General features: G+C 42.8%; 1 protein-coding gene across 1 annotated transcript in view; it reads right to left on the reverse strand.

Annotated features, from left to right (window-relative positions):
* The window catches only part of LOC116973618 (dystonin-like), a 523,324-nt gene that overhangs the window by 345,417 nt on the left and 165,005 nt on the right, over positions 1–12,902 (reverse strand). The window contains 3 exon segments of the mRNA XM_033021855.1: positions 1,562–1,639; positions 7,757–7,852; positions 9,567–9,656. Of these exon segments, the coding sequence (XP_032877746.1) occupies positions 1,562–1,639; positions 7,757–7,852; positions 9,567–9,656 (264 nt within the window).

Here is a 12,902-nt window from a genome sequence, read left to right on the forward strand (position 1 = left end):
CTTAGGTAGACAAAAAAGCTGGAGAAACTCAGCTGGTCGCCTATACCTTCGCTCCATAGATGCTGCCTCACCCACTGAGTTTCTCCAGCTTTTTTGTCTACCTTTGATTTTTCCAGCATCTGCAGTTCTTTCTTAAACAGGGAGAATCTTGATTCTTTGCCCAATTATTCATAGTTTCTAGTATTGGTCTTAAAAACTCCTGCCAGAGGTCATATTTACTCTTCATTAACTCTGTCAAGGCCGTCTAATTTTGAACAGCACGATTAAACCTCCTGCTGGTCTTCTCTATTGGATGAACAATGCCTGTTTCTCTAATCTCTTGCATCATTTCTGTTAAGTTTCTTGGAGTCATCAAGTCTTACAGCATGAAAACAGGCCCTTTGGCCCAACTTGCCCATACTGGCCAGCATGTTCCATCTACTCTAGTCCTGTCTGCGTTTGGACCATAACCCTCTAAGCCTGTCCTACCCATGTACACGTCTCATTTTTTCCTCAAGCTTCGCAATAGTGCCTTCCTGAAATACCGTTCCTATTAAATCTATCATCCCACACCTTAAACCTACATCCTCTGGTTCTCGTTTCCCCTACTCTGGGCAAGAGACTTTGTGCATCTACCCGATCTGTAATCTGTAAGACTTCTTCCTGAAGCACTCTAACAGAACTGGACATCAAATTTGAGCCGAACCCTAATAAAACATTCACTTAACATCTTCTTGAATTGAACTCTTATTTATAAAACAGAGGATCCCATATATTTTAACACCCTTGTCAACCTGTCCTCTGATTCTCAAAGATGTGTGTGTACAAAACCAGAATCATCTACTCAGGAACATTGAACACCATTGTAATGATAGCTGATTAGTTCCATTTTTAAGAGGAAATTATCATTGCAGAATTGACAGGGCAGAAAGTAACAATTAGATCTTCTGGTTCAGACCAAAGGTCTCTGTCAAACTGTCTTTACCAAACCCCAGCAGTAGCCCTTGCTGTCTCCTCCCGTTCCTCTGCCCTCGGACTGTCTCCTCCCATCCCTCAGCCTTCGGGCTCCTCCTCCTTCTTTTTCTTTTCTTCTCCCCGCCCCCCCACCCCCCATCAGTCTGAAGATGGGTTTTGGCCCGAAACGTTGCCCATTTCCTTCGCTCCATAGATGCTGCTGCACCCGCTGAGTTTCTCCAGCATTTTTGTGTACCTTCGATTTTCCAGCATCTGCAGTTCCTTCTTAAACAGCATAAACCCTTGTTCCTTTCACTCTCCATGAGTTTATGATGTTCCATTTTGAATGCATCCAGGCTATTTCACATCCATCTAAATAGGCACAAGTGCTGTACTCAAACTGGACTCTGTATCAAGAAGATTCTCCCAATCTCAGGTGGATTTATTGGTGACTAACTTATATCTACGCCTTCTAGTTTTCATCTCCATCCACCATCAACCCAGTGAAAACATGCCCTGGACATTCATACTGTTAAACCGTGCCACCGCCTTGAAGATTTCTACCCAGTCGCCATTCCAAGCAAATCCCTCCCAGCTACTCAAGCTGGTTCATGGAACGCAAACCCACCTGTCGGCGCTTCAAGTAGTCCAGTGCAATCTGTACATTCTGTAGTCTGTGGAAACGCATACGTCCTTTCTCACGGGGCTGCGTTTAAAAAGAAACACAAGGACATCAGATTAATAACACGCCTCAAAAGCGGATGGAGAAAACTTTAATCGGACGTTAGCCCTTGAAGGATTCACTGCAGTTCTCTGAAGCTTTGCATGCATTGTTGTGGCCGCACAGCGTGTGTCTACTCTTGGCGAAGTGCGAAGTGAGGAAGCTTGAGAGTTTGAAGCATTCATCAGCAATACCCGGGGCCGCTCCAAATTTGCAAAAGTCAAATTAAACAACCAAAACCACGAGGCGCTTGGGTTGGCGCTCCTCCCTGTCCTTAGCACCAATGTCTGAAGACAGGAGGACAGCCGAGCCAAACTTAACAGACAATCAATGACATTGCAAATCTTTCGGTAGGAAATTTACCAATGGAGAGAATTTCATCTGCTCTACTTCGAGGAGAAATGTGCAAAACAATAAGCACACCAAATATGTAGGGAGGATCTGCAGATGCTGATTTATACCAAAGATAGACAAAAAATGCTGGAGTAACTCAGCGGGTCAGACAGCATCTCTGGGGAAAAAAAGAATCAATGATGTTTTGAGTCAGAACTGTTTTTCAGACTGAAAGTTAGAGGTGGGGTGGAGGGGAACTGGAGGCAAGAAAAGGCCAGAATAAATCAGGGCCAGCAACAGATGAATTCAAGAAGGCTGGAGTCCATAATGGCCCATTGTCGGCTGGGGAAGAATAACAAATAGTTGAGGTTAGGTTGCCTTCTGAAACAGCCTTGACCAAGTTATTTTTAAACCACACATGGCAAAATTTTGGAAGTACCACAGTGGCTCTGAATATGAGAGAACGCAGCACAGTGTGCAGAATGGGAGAGCATTGGCTGCCCACTCCAACAGTTTGCTTCTCAAACGGGTGCCAAGATATACTGGTGCCAAAACAATGTAGAAAATCCCCTCAGATGGAAGGAGCAAAGAGTACATGTACTCTTATTGAAAACAGATCTTACCCTCAGGGATCATCACTCAGCTGCCGTTTGTTGGCTTAAGAACCAAGCTGAAGGCAGATGGTGCTAATAAGTAACTTGTAGCTCCTCTCAGTGGCAGATAAAATGCTCTCGGTGTCACAAAAAAAGTGAAATTAACTCAGCCAGGTGATTTATTTTTAAAAGGTGAAGTATTTTAATGGTCAGCTTTAGTCCATAGCTACCATTTGCAGATTAGAGACCCCGGCGTTGAGGCAAGCAATATCGAATTCCCTGTGGTCAACTTGCATGACCAATTGTCCTGCATTATCAATGTAGACACCACTAAGCGAGTCAACAACATTACAATACTCGCAGCAGATGGTCTATTTACCTAGAGAATTATCCATTTAAAATGCACACACAACTACCAGTGTACGGAATCTATTCAACAAGAGTCACTAGGGGACTACGGCAAATAAGCTACTGCTAAATCTACTGCGAAGAACGACACAAAATTCTGGAGGAACTCAGCGGGACAGGCAGCATCTCTGGATAGAAGGAATGGGTGACGTTTCGGGTCGAGACCCTTCTTCCCGCTGAGTTACTCCAGCATTTTGTGTCTATCTTCGGTTTAATCCAGCTTCTGCAGTTCCTTCCCAAGCGCTAAACCTACGGCAACATCTCCCAGTGGAAGATGTAGTAGAACTACCCCGGCAAAATGCAGCAAATTGAGGAAAGCTAGAAATGACAAATGAGGTGTGTAAAATGAATCCTGGTCACTTACGGGTGTGACTAATGACTAAACCATCGGCACTCTAATCAAGACACGTGCAGTTGCAAACATTTCTTGCAGAGTTCACTTCTAAAAGTTTGGTGGGGTTGCTATAGGACAACTATAATTCAGCAGCTGGAATTGGACCCGTTTTGGGACGTTTATTTGAGTCAGTCTTAAGACCCTTGTCATTATTTGCTTCTGCGAATGTTTCTTCAAAATTAAAAATACTCTGGTCATTTAGCATTCATTAGAATGTTGTTATAAATTATTGACGGCAGCAGAGTAGAAGCTGTGCTTAGCTACTTGTGTTAGTGGACTGGCTTTCCAAATAGCAAGTCAGAAGGTGGATTTAAGGAAGGAATTAAAAAGCAAAAGCCAGAAAGGATTAAGGTATAAAACCTTCAGTGCCAAAAAGCTGAAGGCATCAAACATTGAGCTAAAGAGAGGAAGGAGGTGAAAATAGAAAGTGAAAGATGATCGAGATCAAAGATGGAGCAGCAGATAGGGCCAGGCGAGAAGAGTTTAAAATTGGGAAACGGGGGCAAAGCTATTTAAGCATTTGAACACAATGATACCATTACTTTAAAAAACCCATCCAGACTAGGAACTCAGTGCAGAATACATCTCAGGGACAGGGGCTACAGAGTCTGAATGAGCTAAATTGTATGGACAAGTAGACAATTGCCAAATGAGAAGGTAAAGCAGTGTGTGGTGAGTGGTGCTGCCTGGTACTATCCTGATCATGGGTGCTGTCGGTGTAGAGTTTTCATGTTCTCTCATTGACTGCGTGGGTTTCCTCCCACATCCCATTGAAGAGCGGGTCGGTAGGTTAATGGATCACCGTATACTGCCCCTGGTGTGCAGGCGAGTGATAGAATATGGGGAAAGTTCACGGGAATGTAAAGGAAACAAATACGGGATTAGTGTAGATGAATAGTTGGTGGTCGGGTCGGACTCAGTGGGTCATAGGGGCCCGATTCTGTTCTATAGACTCAGGATCAGTTCCTGTGGATTGGATGGTAGCTAATGTCATCCCACTTTTTAAGAAAGGCGGGAGAGAGAAAACAGGGAATTATAGACCAGTTAGCCTGACATTGGTGGTGGGGAAGATACTGGAGTCAATTATAAAAGATGAGATAGCTGAACATTTGGATAGCAGTAACAGGATCGGTCAGAGTCAGCATGGATTTACGAAGGGGAAATCATGCTTGACTAATCTTCTGAAATATTTTGAGGATGTAACTAGGAAAATGGACAAGGGAGAGCCAGTGGATGTAGTGTACCTGGACTTTCAGAAAGCATTTTATAAAGTCCCACATAGGAGATTAGTGGGCAATATTAGGGCACGTGGTATTGGGGGTACAGTGCTGACATGGATAGAGAAGTGGTTGGCAGACAGGAAACAAAGAGTAGGGATTAACAGGTCCCTTTCAGAATGGCAGGCAGTGGACTAGTGGGGTACCGCAAGGCTCGGTGCTGGGACCGCAGCATGTTACAATATACATCAATGATTTAGATGAAGGGATTCAAAGTAAAATTAGCAAATTTGCAGATGACACAAAGCTGGGTGGCAGTGTGAACTGTGAGGAGGATGCTATGAGAATGCAGGGTGACTTGGACAGGTTGGGTGAGTGGGCAGATACTTGGCAGATGCAGTTTAATGTGGATAAATGTGAGGTTATCCACTTTGGTAGCAAAAACAGGAAGGCAGATTATTATTTAAATGGTGTCAAGTTAAGAAAAGGGGAAGTACAATGGGATCTGGGAGTCCTTGTTCATCAGTCAATGAAAGTAAGCATGCAGGTACAGCAGGCAGTGAAGAAAGCGAATGGCATGTTGGTCTTCATAACAAGAGGAGTTGAGTATAGGAGCAAAGAGGTCCTTCTACAGTTGTATAGGGCCCCAGTGAGACCACACCTGGAGTACTGGTCCCCTAATTTGAGGAAGGACATCTTGCTATTGAGGGAGAGCAGCGTAGGTTTACAAGGTTAATTCCCGGGATGGCAGGGACTGTTATATGCTTTGAGAGATTGGAGCGGCTGGGCTTGTATACTGGGCTTATTTAGAAAGATGAGAAGGGAATCTTATTGAAACATATATTATTAAGGGTTCGGACACGCTAGAAGCAGGAAACATGTTCCCGATCCAGAACCAGGGGTCACAGTTCAGGAATAAGGAGTAAGCCATTTAGAACGGAGATGAGGAAAAACTTTTTCACACCGAGAGTTTTGAGTCTGTGGAATTCTCTGCCTCAGAGGGCGATGGAGGCCGGTTCTCTGGATACTTTCAAGAGAGAGCTAGAAAGGGCTCTTAAAGATAGCGGAGTCAGGGGATATGGGAAGAAGGCAGGAACAGAGTACTAATTAGGGATGATCAGCCATGATCACATTGAATGGTGGTGCTGGCTCGAAGGGCCGAATGGCCTACTCCTACCACTATTGTCTATTGTGCTGTAGGTCTCCAGGATTCTATAACATTAATATTATGAACCATCTGATTCAGCTTCAGTCTACTGCCTGGGGCCAACAGTTTAGTTTAGTTTTGATTTGTTTATTGTCCCGTGCACCGAGGTATAGTGAAAAGCTTTTTTGTTGCATGCTATCCAGTCATAGGAAAGACTATACTTGATTTCAATCAAGCAGTCCACAGTGTACAGATATGGGATAAGGGGAATAATGTTTAGTGCAGGATAAAGTGCAGTAATGTCCGATTAAAGATAATCCGAGTCACCAGTAAGGTAGATGGCAGGTCAGGACCACGGTCTAGTTGGTGATAGGATAGTTCAGAATAGTGGACAAAGCCTGTCTTTCAGTCTTTGCAATACTCAGCTGATCAAGAGCCAAATATCAGACACAAAGTCACACTCTCTTCTCTTTCATTTGAGGTTTGAAATATAATGCTAGGATGGAAATCCCCTAAAATGCAGTCTCCGATTGGAGGGGTAGTAATGAGTAGACAGGAGGGAGATTGTGGTGGAGTGTGTGGGTGTGGGAAAGAGAAGAATGATTATTGTCGGGAGTAGGAAAAGCACTGAAGCCAATGCCACAACAACCAATTTGCCATTACAGATTCAGTGCCTCAATAATGCTGTAACACTGGTGCTATGGGGGCAGTGCCTGAATTTCAGGTCAAAGTGCCTTGTCACTGAAGGATGTATCCACTCACTTCCATTCCAGCTTCCCTCACAACACAAGACTGCTCCAACTCAAATCGGAGGGACCTCTGCAGAGCTTGTTATATGGATATGACCTCCAACCACCCTGAGAGTAGTCATCTTGCATTTTCAATTCATTTATCTTTGATAAGCAACAGAATGCCATGGCAAGCTGAAGTCAGCTGATCATTTTTACTGCTACAGCTGCTTGTGACAGGCTCTTGAGCTTAATTGTGAAGCCCTGTTGAAGGGTGAGCAACCCTGGTGGAATCAACCATACGTTGGCAAGGCAAAATAGCCAGTTCGCATGCATTCGCTATTATCAATACAGTGCCCAAACAGCGCAAGCAAGGAACGTTGTTATAAAAGCTGCCCAAAAGGAATCACTCACTTGGTTTATATATTAGATCCATCTGGAGCCCCCCCTCCCTTCTCCCCAACTCAATAGGTGTGGGGTTAAATACATTGAATCTTAGTGCAGAATTCCACCCTGAGATTCCCAGGATATTGACTAAATATCCTCACAATAGCTAGGGAGGGAGATGAGGAGGATTCTCAAAGGATATCCAGTTTTGGTCTCCTAATCTGAGGAAAGACATTCTTGCCGTAGAGGGAGTACAGAGAAGGTTCACCAGACTGATTCCTGGGATGTCAGGACTTTCATATGAAGAAAGACTGGATAGACTCGGCTTGTACTCGCTAGAATTTAGAAGATTGAGGGGGGATTTTATAGAAACTTACAAAATTCTTAATGGGTTGGACAGGCTAGATGCAGGAAGATTGTTCCCGATGTTGGGGAAGTCCAGAACAAGGGGTCACAGTTTAAGGATAAGGGGGAAATCCTTTAGGACCGAGATGAGAAAAACATTTTTCACACAGAGAGTGGTGAATCTCTGGAATTCTCTGCCACAGAAGGTAGTTGAGGCCAGTTCATTGGTTATATTTAAGAGGGAGTTAGATGTGGCCCTTGTGGCTAAAGGGATCAGGGGGTATGGAGAGAAGGCAGGTACAGGATACCGAGTTGGATGATCAGCAATTATCATATTGAATGGCGGTGCAGGCTCGAAGGGTCGAATGGCCTACTCCTGCACCTATTTTCTATGGTTCTATGTTTCTATATGTCCCTACTGCACTGCCTTTACCAGAGAGTTAGTACATTACTAAAGTAACTTCTAGTTCTAACTTTGTTACCCAGTCTTTTCACCAACCAGTATAGGAAACATTAGTAGAGTTATTGGGGGCTGGTCAAGCAACCTTACCCCCTTATCACCATCATCATCCTCATGCTGGTCACACGCGCATGCTTCCACTGCACTCACCAACCGTAACGTCTTCAGTATGTCTCGCTCCCTTGGCTATCGAACCACAGAGAAGGTACAGGAGAGAAGGACAAAAGACACAGGACAGACGAGAAGTGAAGAAAAATGTTTTATGAAATGAAAACATAAGGCAAACATAAAACAAGAGAATAGCAAACAAAAGAAAGAGGGAATATTGGTTACATCAGAGACCCAGCAGCTATTGGTAATCATTAAAGAATGGGGCAGCAGGTAAATGGGAGTGCCGTCACCTCCATGTTCCTCTCCAAGACACTAATCATCCCAAGCAAGCTGCCTCATGACCCTCTGAGTAAAGTTAAATTAGTGCCGGGGACACTCAGCATATGGGGAGGGCGAAACAGTGAATGCTTTAGCTCAACCACGTTCCTTCAGAAACAGTAAGGTCCTGGTGCAGGAACAGCTTCTTCCCTACAGCCATCAGGCTATTAAACACTAAAACCTTCAAATAAGCTCTGGAGTAAGTCAGCGGGACAGGCAGCATATCTGGAGAGAAGGAGTGGGTGATGTTTCGGGTCAAGACCTTTCTTCAGACTTACAGGTATGCATATATGTATGTGTGTATATGTGTGTGTGTGTGTGTGTGTGTGTGTGTGTGTGTGTGTGTGTGTGTGTGTGTGTGTGTGTGTGTGTGTGTGTGTGTGCGTGCGTGTGTGCGTGCGTGCGCGTGCGTGTGTGTGTGTGTGTGCGTGTGTGTGTGTGTGTGTGTGTGTGCTGAATTACTTTTCATTTATTACATTGCTTGCAGTGCACTATGTTTATATATTCTGTTGTGCTGGTGCAAGAGTAAGAATTTCATTGTTCTGCTGGGACATACGACAATAAAAAAACTCTTAACTTTTGACATTTATGTGATGAAGGGTCATCGAACCAAAACATTAATTCTGTTTCTCTCTTCATAGATGCTGCCTGACCCAGCGAGTATGCCAGCATTCTGTTTTTTTTTCATTCCAGAACTGCAGCATCCGTGGTTTTTTTTTTGCTTATCAGGACCCTGGATTTCCCTGCCCAGCATTTCTCTGTAAGCAATCTCACCAGGGATTGAAGAAGGTGGATGCCGACCATCCTGACAATGGTTATTAGGGTTGGACAGTATTTGCCAGCCTTGGCATTGTTGCCCACAGACATGATAAATGAATTAAAACCCTTTTCTTAGGCTGTGACCAAAACATACAAAACACTCGTAACCGCTTGTTTCTACTCCGTTCTGTCCCTCCAGCTGTGGACAGTAAGTCAAGGGATATTTTTAAGGCCGAGATTGACAGATTCTTGATTAGTAAGGGTGTCAGTGGTTATGGGGAAAAGGCAGGAGAATGGAATTGAGAGGGAAAGATAGATTGATTGCGGAGTAGGCTTGATGGGCCCAATGGCCTAATTCTGCTTCTAGAACTTATGAATTCCAAAGATTGAATTTCCAAATGCAAGGAGATGGCTCGCAGCAAAACATGTAAACATTCTCTCAGGAATAAAATTATAAAAAGAGCAAACACGAATTCAAGACATTAAGGAAAAGAGATCGCAACTTGAAAAGTGTCCAGCATGTTCAGATATTTATTTTTGTATTTATTTATTAGTTATTTATTTCGGACAGAATAAAAGAGTAAAAAGCAAATGTGAAACAGCATATGCAAAAACAGTCCAACACTGGAGAGCGCAAAAGACACAGGGAAGGAAGTCCCTGCTGGACCCAGGGGTTATGCCAAATAATGCCTCAGTACAGTTAAGGACTCACCAGGGTGTCCCCAGAAAGGGCCTCCAGGAGCGAAATCAGGTTATGTCCATCTCGCAGGTCCTCGTAGAGATCATTTATGTGTTTCCGTACCTGGAGAAAAGATAGAAATAAAATGCAATGAGCACTGTTTAACAAACACTAATTATTCACAAGAAAATTCCACCAGTAGTCATTGTGATAGCAGGTGGAATTAAGCTTTAGTTCCTCTGTCGGTTGCACAATAACCTCTGTCCTCTACAGTAAACGTACGACATGGCGGGACAATACACGGCAGGAGGTTAACCGGTTAAGAAGTTGATTCATCACCACCTTCAAAGGCAATTACTGCTGGCGTAACCCTCACTGAAGTTGATAGATTTAGATTTAAGTTCAAATTTCATTAATACTTCTTCAATGACTGGTTTGCCCAAATCAAGTCATTTCCAGGACCAATCTGGCCCAAAGCAAGTGAGATATACTTTCCAAAAACCCTCTATTTTCTTGAAATTACTGGGTTAAATCAACATGTCAATATCAAACTAGAGACTAAAACCCTTAAGGGCCTGTCGCACTGTATGAGCTAATTCAAGAGTTCTCCCGAGTCTTCCCCGATTCAAACTCGGAGAATTATGGTAATAGCCGCTCGTAGGTACTTGGGGCTCTCGTGGACATTTTTCAACATGTTGAAAAATCTTCATGAGTCTTCACGAGCTTACCGTGTTTCCCGAGTACCTGCCGTTAGCAATACGAGCCGCTAAGAGACGTCCCGAGCTCCGACGTACCCGCTACGCATATTCTAGGTGCTTACCACGAGTTTAATTTTTTTTAAACTCTGGAGAGCTCTTGAATTAGCTTGTACAGTGGAACAGCCCCTTTAATACATACATCAAGTTTATGTTACAGAAAAGTCACATGAACCGAGATAGACACATAGTGCTGGAGTAACTCAATGGGTCAGGCAGCATCTCTGGAGAAAAAGGATAGGTGGCCTTCTGGGTTGGGACCCTTTTTCAGACTCCAGACAGAATAGTTTCTTCATTCCACATGAACAGTCCTGATTCTTAAAACACAACCGCACTTTTGGCATTCTCAAATGTCGAAAGTTAGCATTGTGTGAAAAACATCCATTGTCATAGAAGTGGCTGTAACCAACTTGTGAAATGTGATGCTACCCCTTGGAAAATACATTTGTATCATATAAGTTACTGAATTTAAGCAACACTAAATAAATGACCGAAGTGGGGTCCTGACCCGAAACGTCACCTATGTATTTTCTCCAGAGATGCTGATTGACCAACTGAGCTACTCCAGCACTTTGTGTCAGTTTTCATAAACTGGCATCTGCTGGTCCTTGTGTCTCTACTAAATAAATCCACATATGTTACCTTAATTATGTTTTATATTTACTGATAAAACAGGCCAAAACAAAGAAATGCAGAAATACATAGCTATATTCTATCAAAGACCATGACTTTTGCAGGTAGACAAAAATGCTGGAGAAACTCAGCGGGTGAGGCAGCATCTATGGAGCGAAGAAATAGGTGACCTTTCGGGTCGAGACCATACTTCAGAAGAGTCTCGACACAAAACGTCACCTATTCCTTCGCTCCATGGATGCTGCCTCACCCGCTGAGTTTCTCCAGCATTTTTGTCTACCTTCGATTTTTCCAGCATCTGCAGTTCTTTCTTAAACATGACTATCTTGCAGGTTAGTTCCTCACTACCTTGGCAAGGCTTTCTAATTCATAAACCACCTTGCTGAGAAATAAGGAAAGGTGAACATCATGTAGATGTCACAAATGCCTAAATTCAAGCCACAATAAAGTCCTTGCATTTTATCATTAAGATATGATTAAAAAGTTACACTCCATGGGCTTGACAGTCAATTCCTTTTGATTGAGAAGGCCCAATACTCAGTTTCCTAATTCAATTGATCATGGTGAATTAACACCATTTTCAAAGGATGTCGTAAGCAAACATCAAAGTACCATTTGATCCTAAATCCTTCATATCCAGAATTCTCAAATTCCTGCCTCGCTAAGTTGCCAGCCCTCTCTTGTCCTATCAAGTATTCCTTTAAAGCTATCGCTTTTACTGGTATCTCATGTTGTTTGACTGCACTCCCACAGATCCCTTTGAGTTACTTTGAATGAATGAATAAATAATGAATGAATACGTTTATTGGCTAAGTATTCACATACAAGGAAATTGCCTTGTGCTCCGCTCACAAGTGACAACATGACATACAGTGACTGTTACGAATGGCACATAAAACACTAAACATTAATAATTAAAAACACGCTTGATCAAACATGTGAACCAAACAAAATACCAGAGCAAAAGGAGGCTACAGATTTTTGGCTATTGAGTAGAGCAACTACTCGTGGGAAAAAAGCTGTTTTTATGTCTGGCTGTGGCAGCTTTGACAGAACGGAGTTGCCTTCCAGAGAGAAGTGATTCAAAGAGTTTGTGGCCAGGGTGAGAGGGGTCAGAGATGATCTTGCCCGCTCGCTTCCTGGCCCTTGCAGTGTACAGTTCGTCAATAGAGGGAAGGTTGCAGCCAATAATCTTCTCTGCTGATCGGACGATTCGCTGCAGCGAATTTGATTGCTAATAAAAGCCAGTTCCCTTTGAGGGCAGTTTCACAAGAATATGAATGAAAATGTCCTCACACAGGATTTGAATCCAATTCTAGAAGCAAAAATGCTAGTTTCTCAGTCGACACAGCATCTCCAGGGATGCTACCTGTCCCGCTGAGTTACACCTGCATTTTGTATTTAAACCAGTGCTTCTTAAACTACTTCAGTGTCAATCACCCATGTGTCTTCATCACAAAATTTAATTCACCCTCGACCAATTTTCTTATGTTTTTTGGTAATGTTCGTCTTATACTCCCTTGTGTATAATTTTATATGTAATTTATTTTGTCACATGAGCAAAAAAACATAAATTAACTCGTTTCCTATATGTTTATTTTATTCAACTTTTTGAACATCCGAAAAAATATGTAAAGAAAACTAGGAGTGAAAAAAAAAGATTAATTACCACTGGAGTTGGAAAATCATTCTATTAGAATGATAAAAAAAAACATTCCAATGTGTAAACACTGGGCTTCAGCCCCACCCTACCCTTTTGACTTTGAAAATACTGCAGTTTTGTTTCTTGGAAAACGAGCTAAAAAAAACATGGAGTATGTGATTTAATATGATTTAATATATTAGTATCCAAGTAATATAACTTTCTACCACTCTCCCCGACGAAAGCTCACAATGCCACCAAATATCAACTTGCCATATTTGGTATCGACTGGTAAAAGGACTGGCCAAGCTAGATGCAGGAAAAATGTTCCCAATGTTG

The sequence above is a fragment of the Amblyraja radiata genome, chromosome 5 (assembly GCF_010909765.2).
Source record: "Amblyraja radiata isolate CabotCenter1 chromosome 5, sAmbRad1.1.pri, whole genome shotgun sequence".
In the NCBI taxonomy this organism is placed as follows: Eukaryota; Metazoa; Chordata; class Chondrichthyes; order Rajiformes; family Rajidae; genus Amblyraja; species Amblyraja radiata.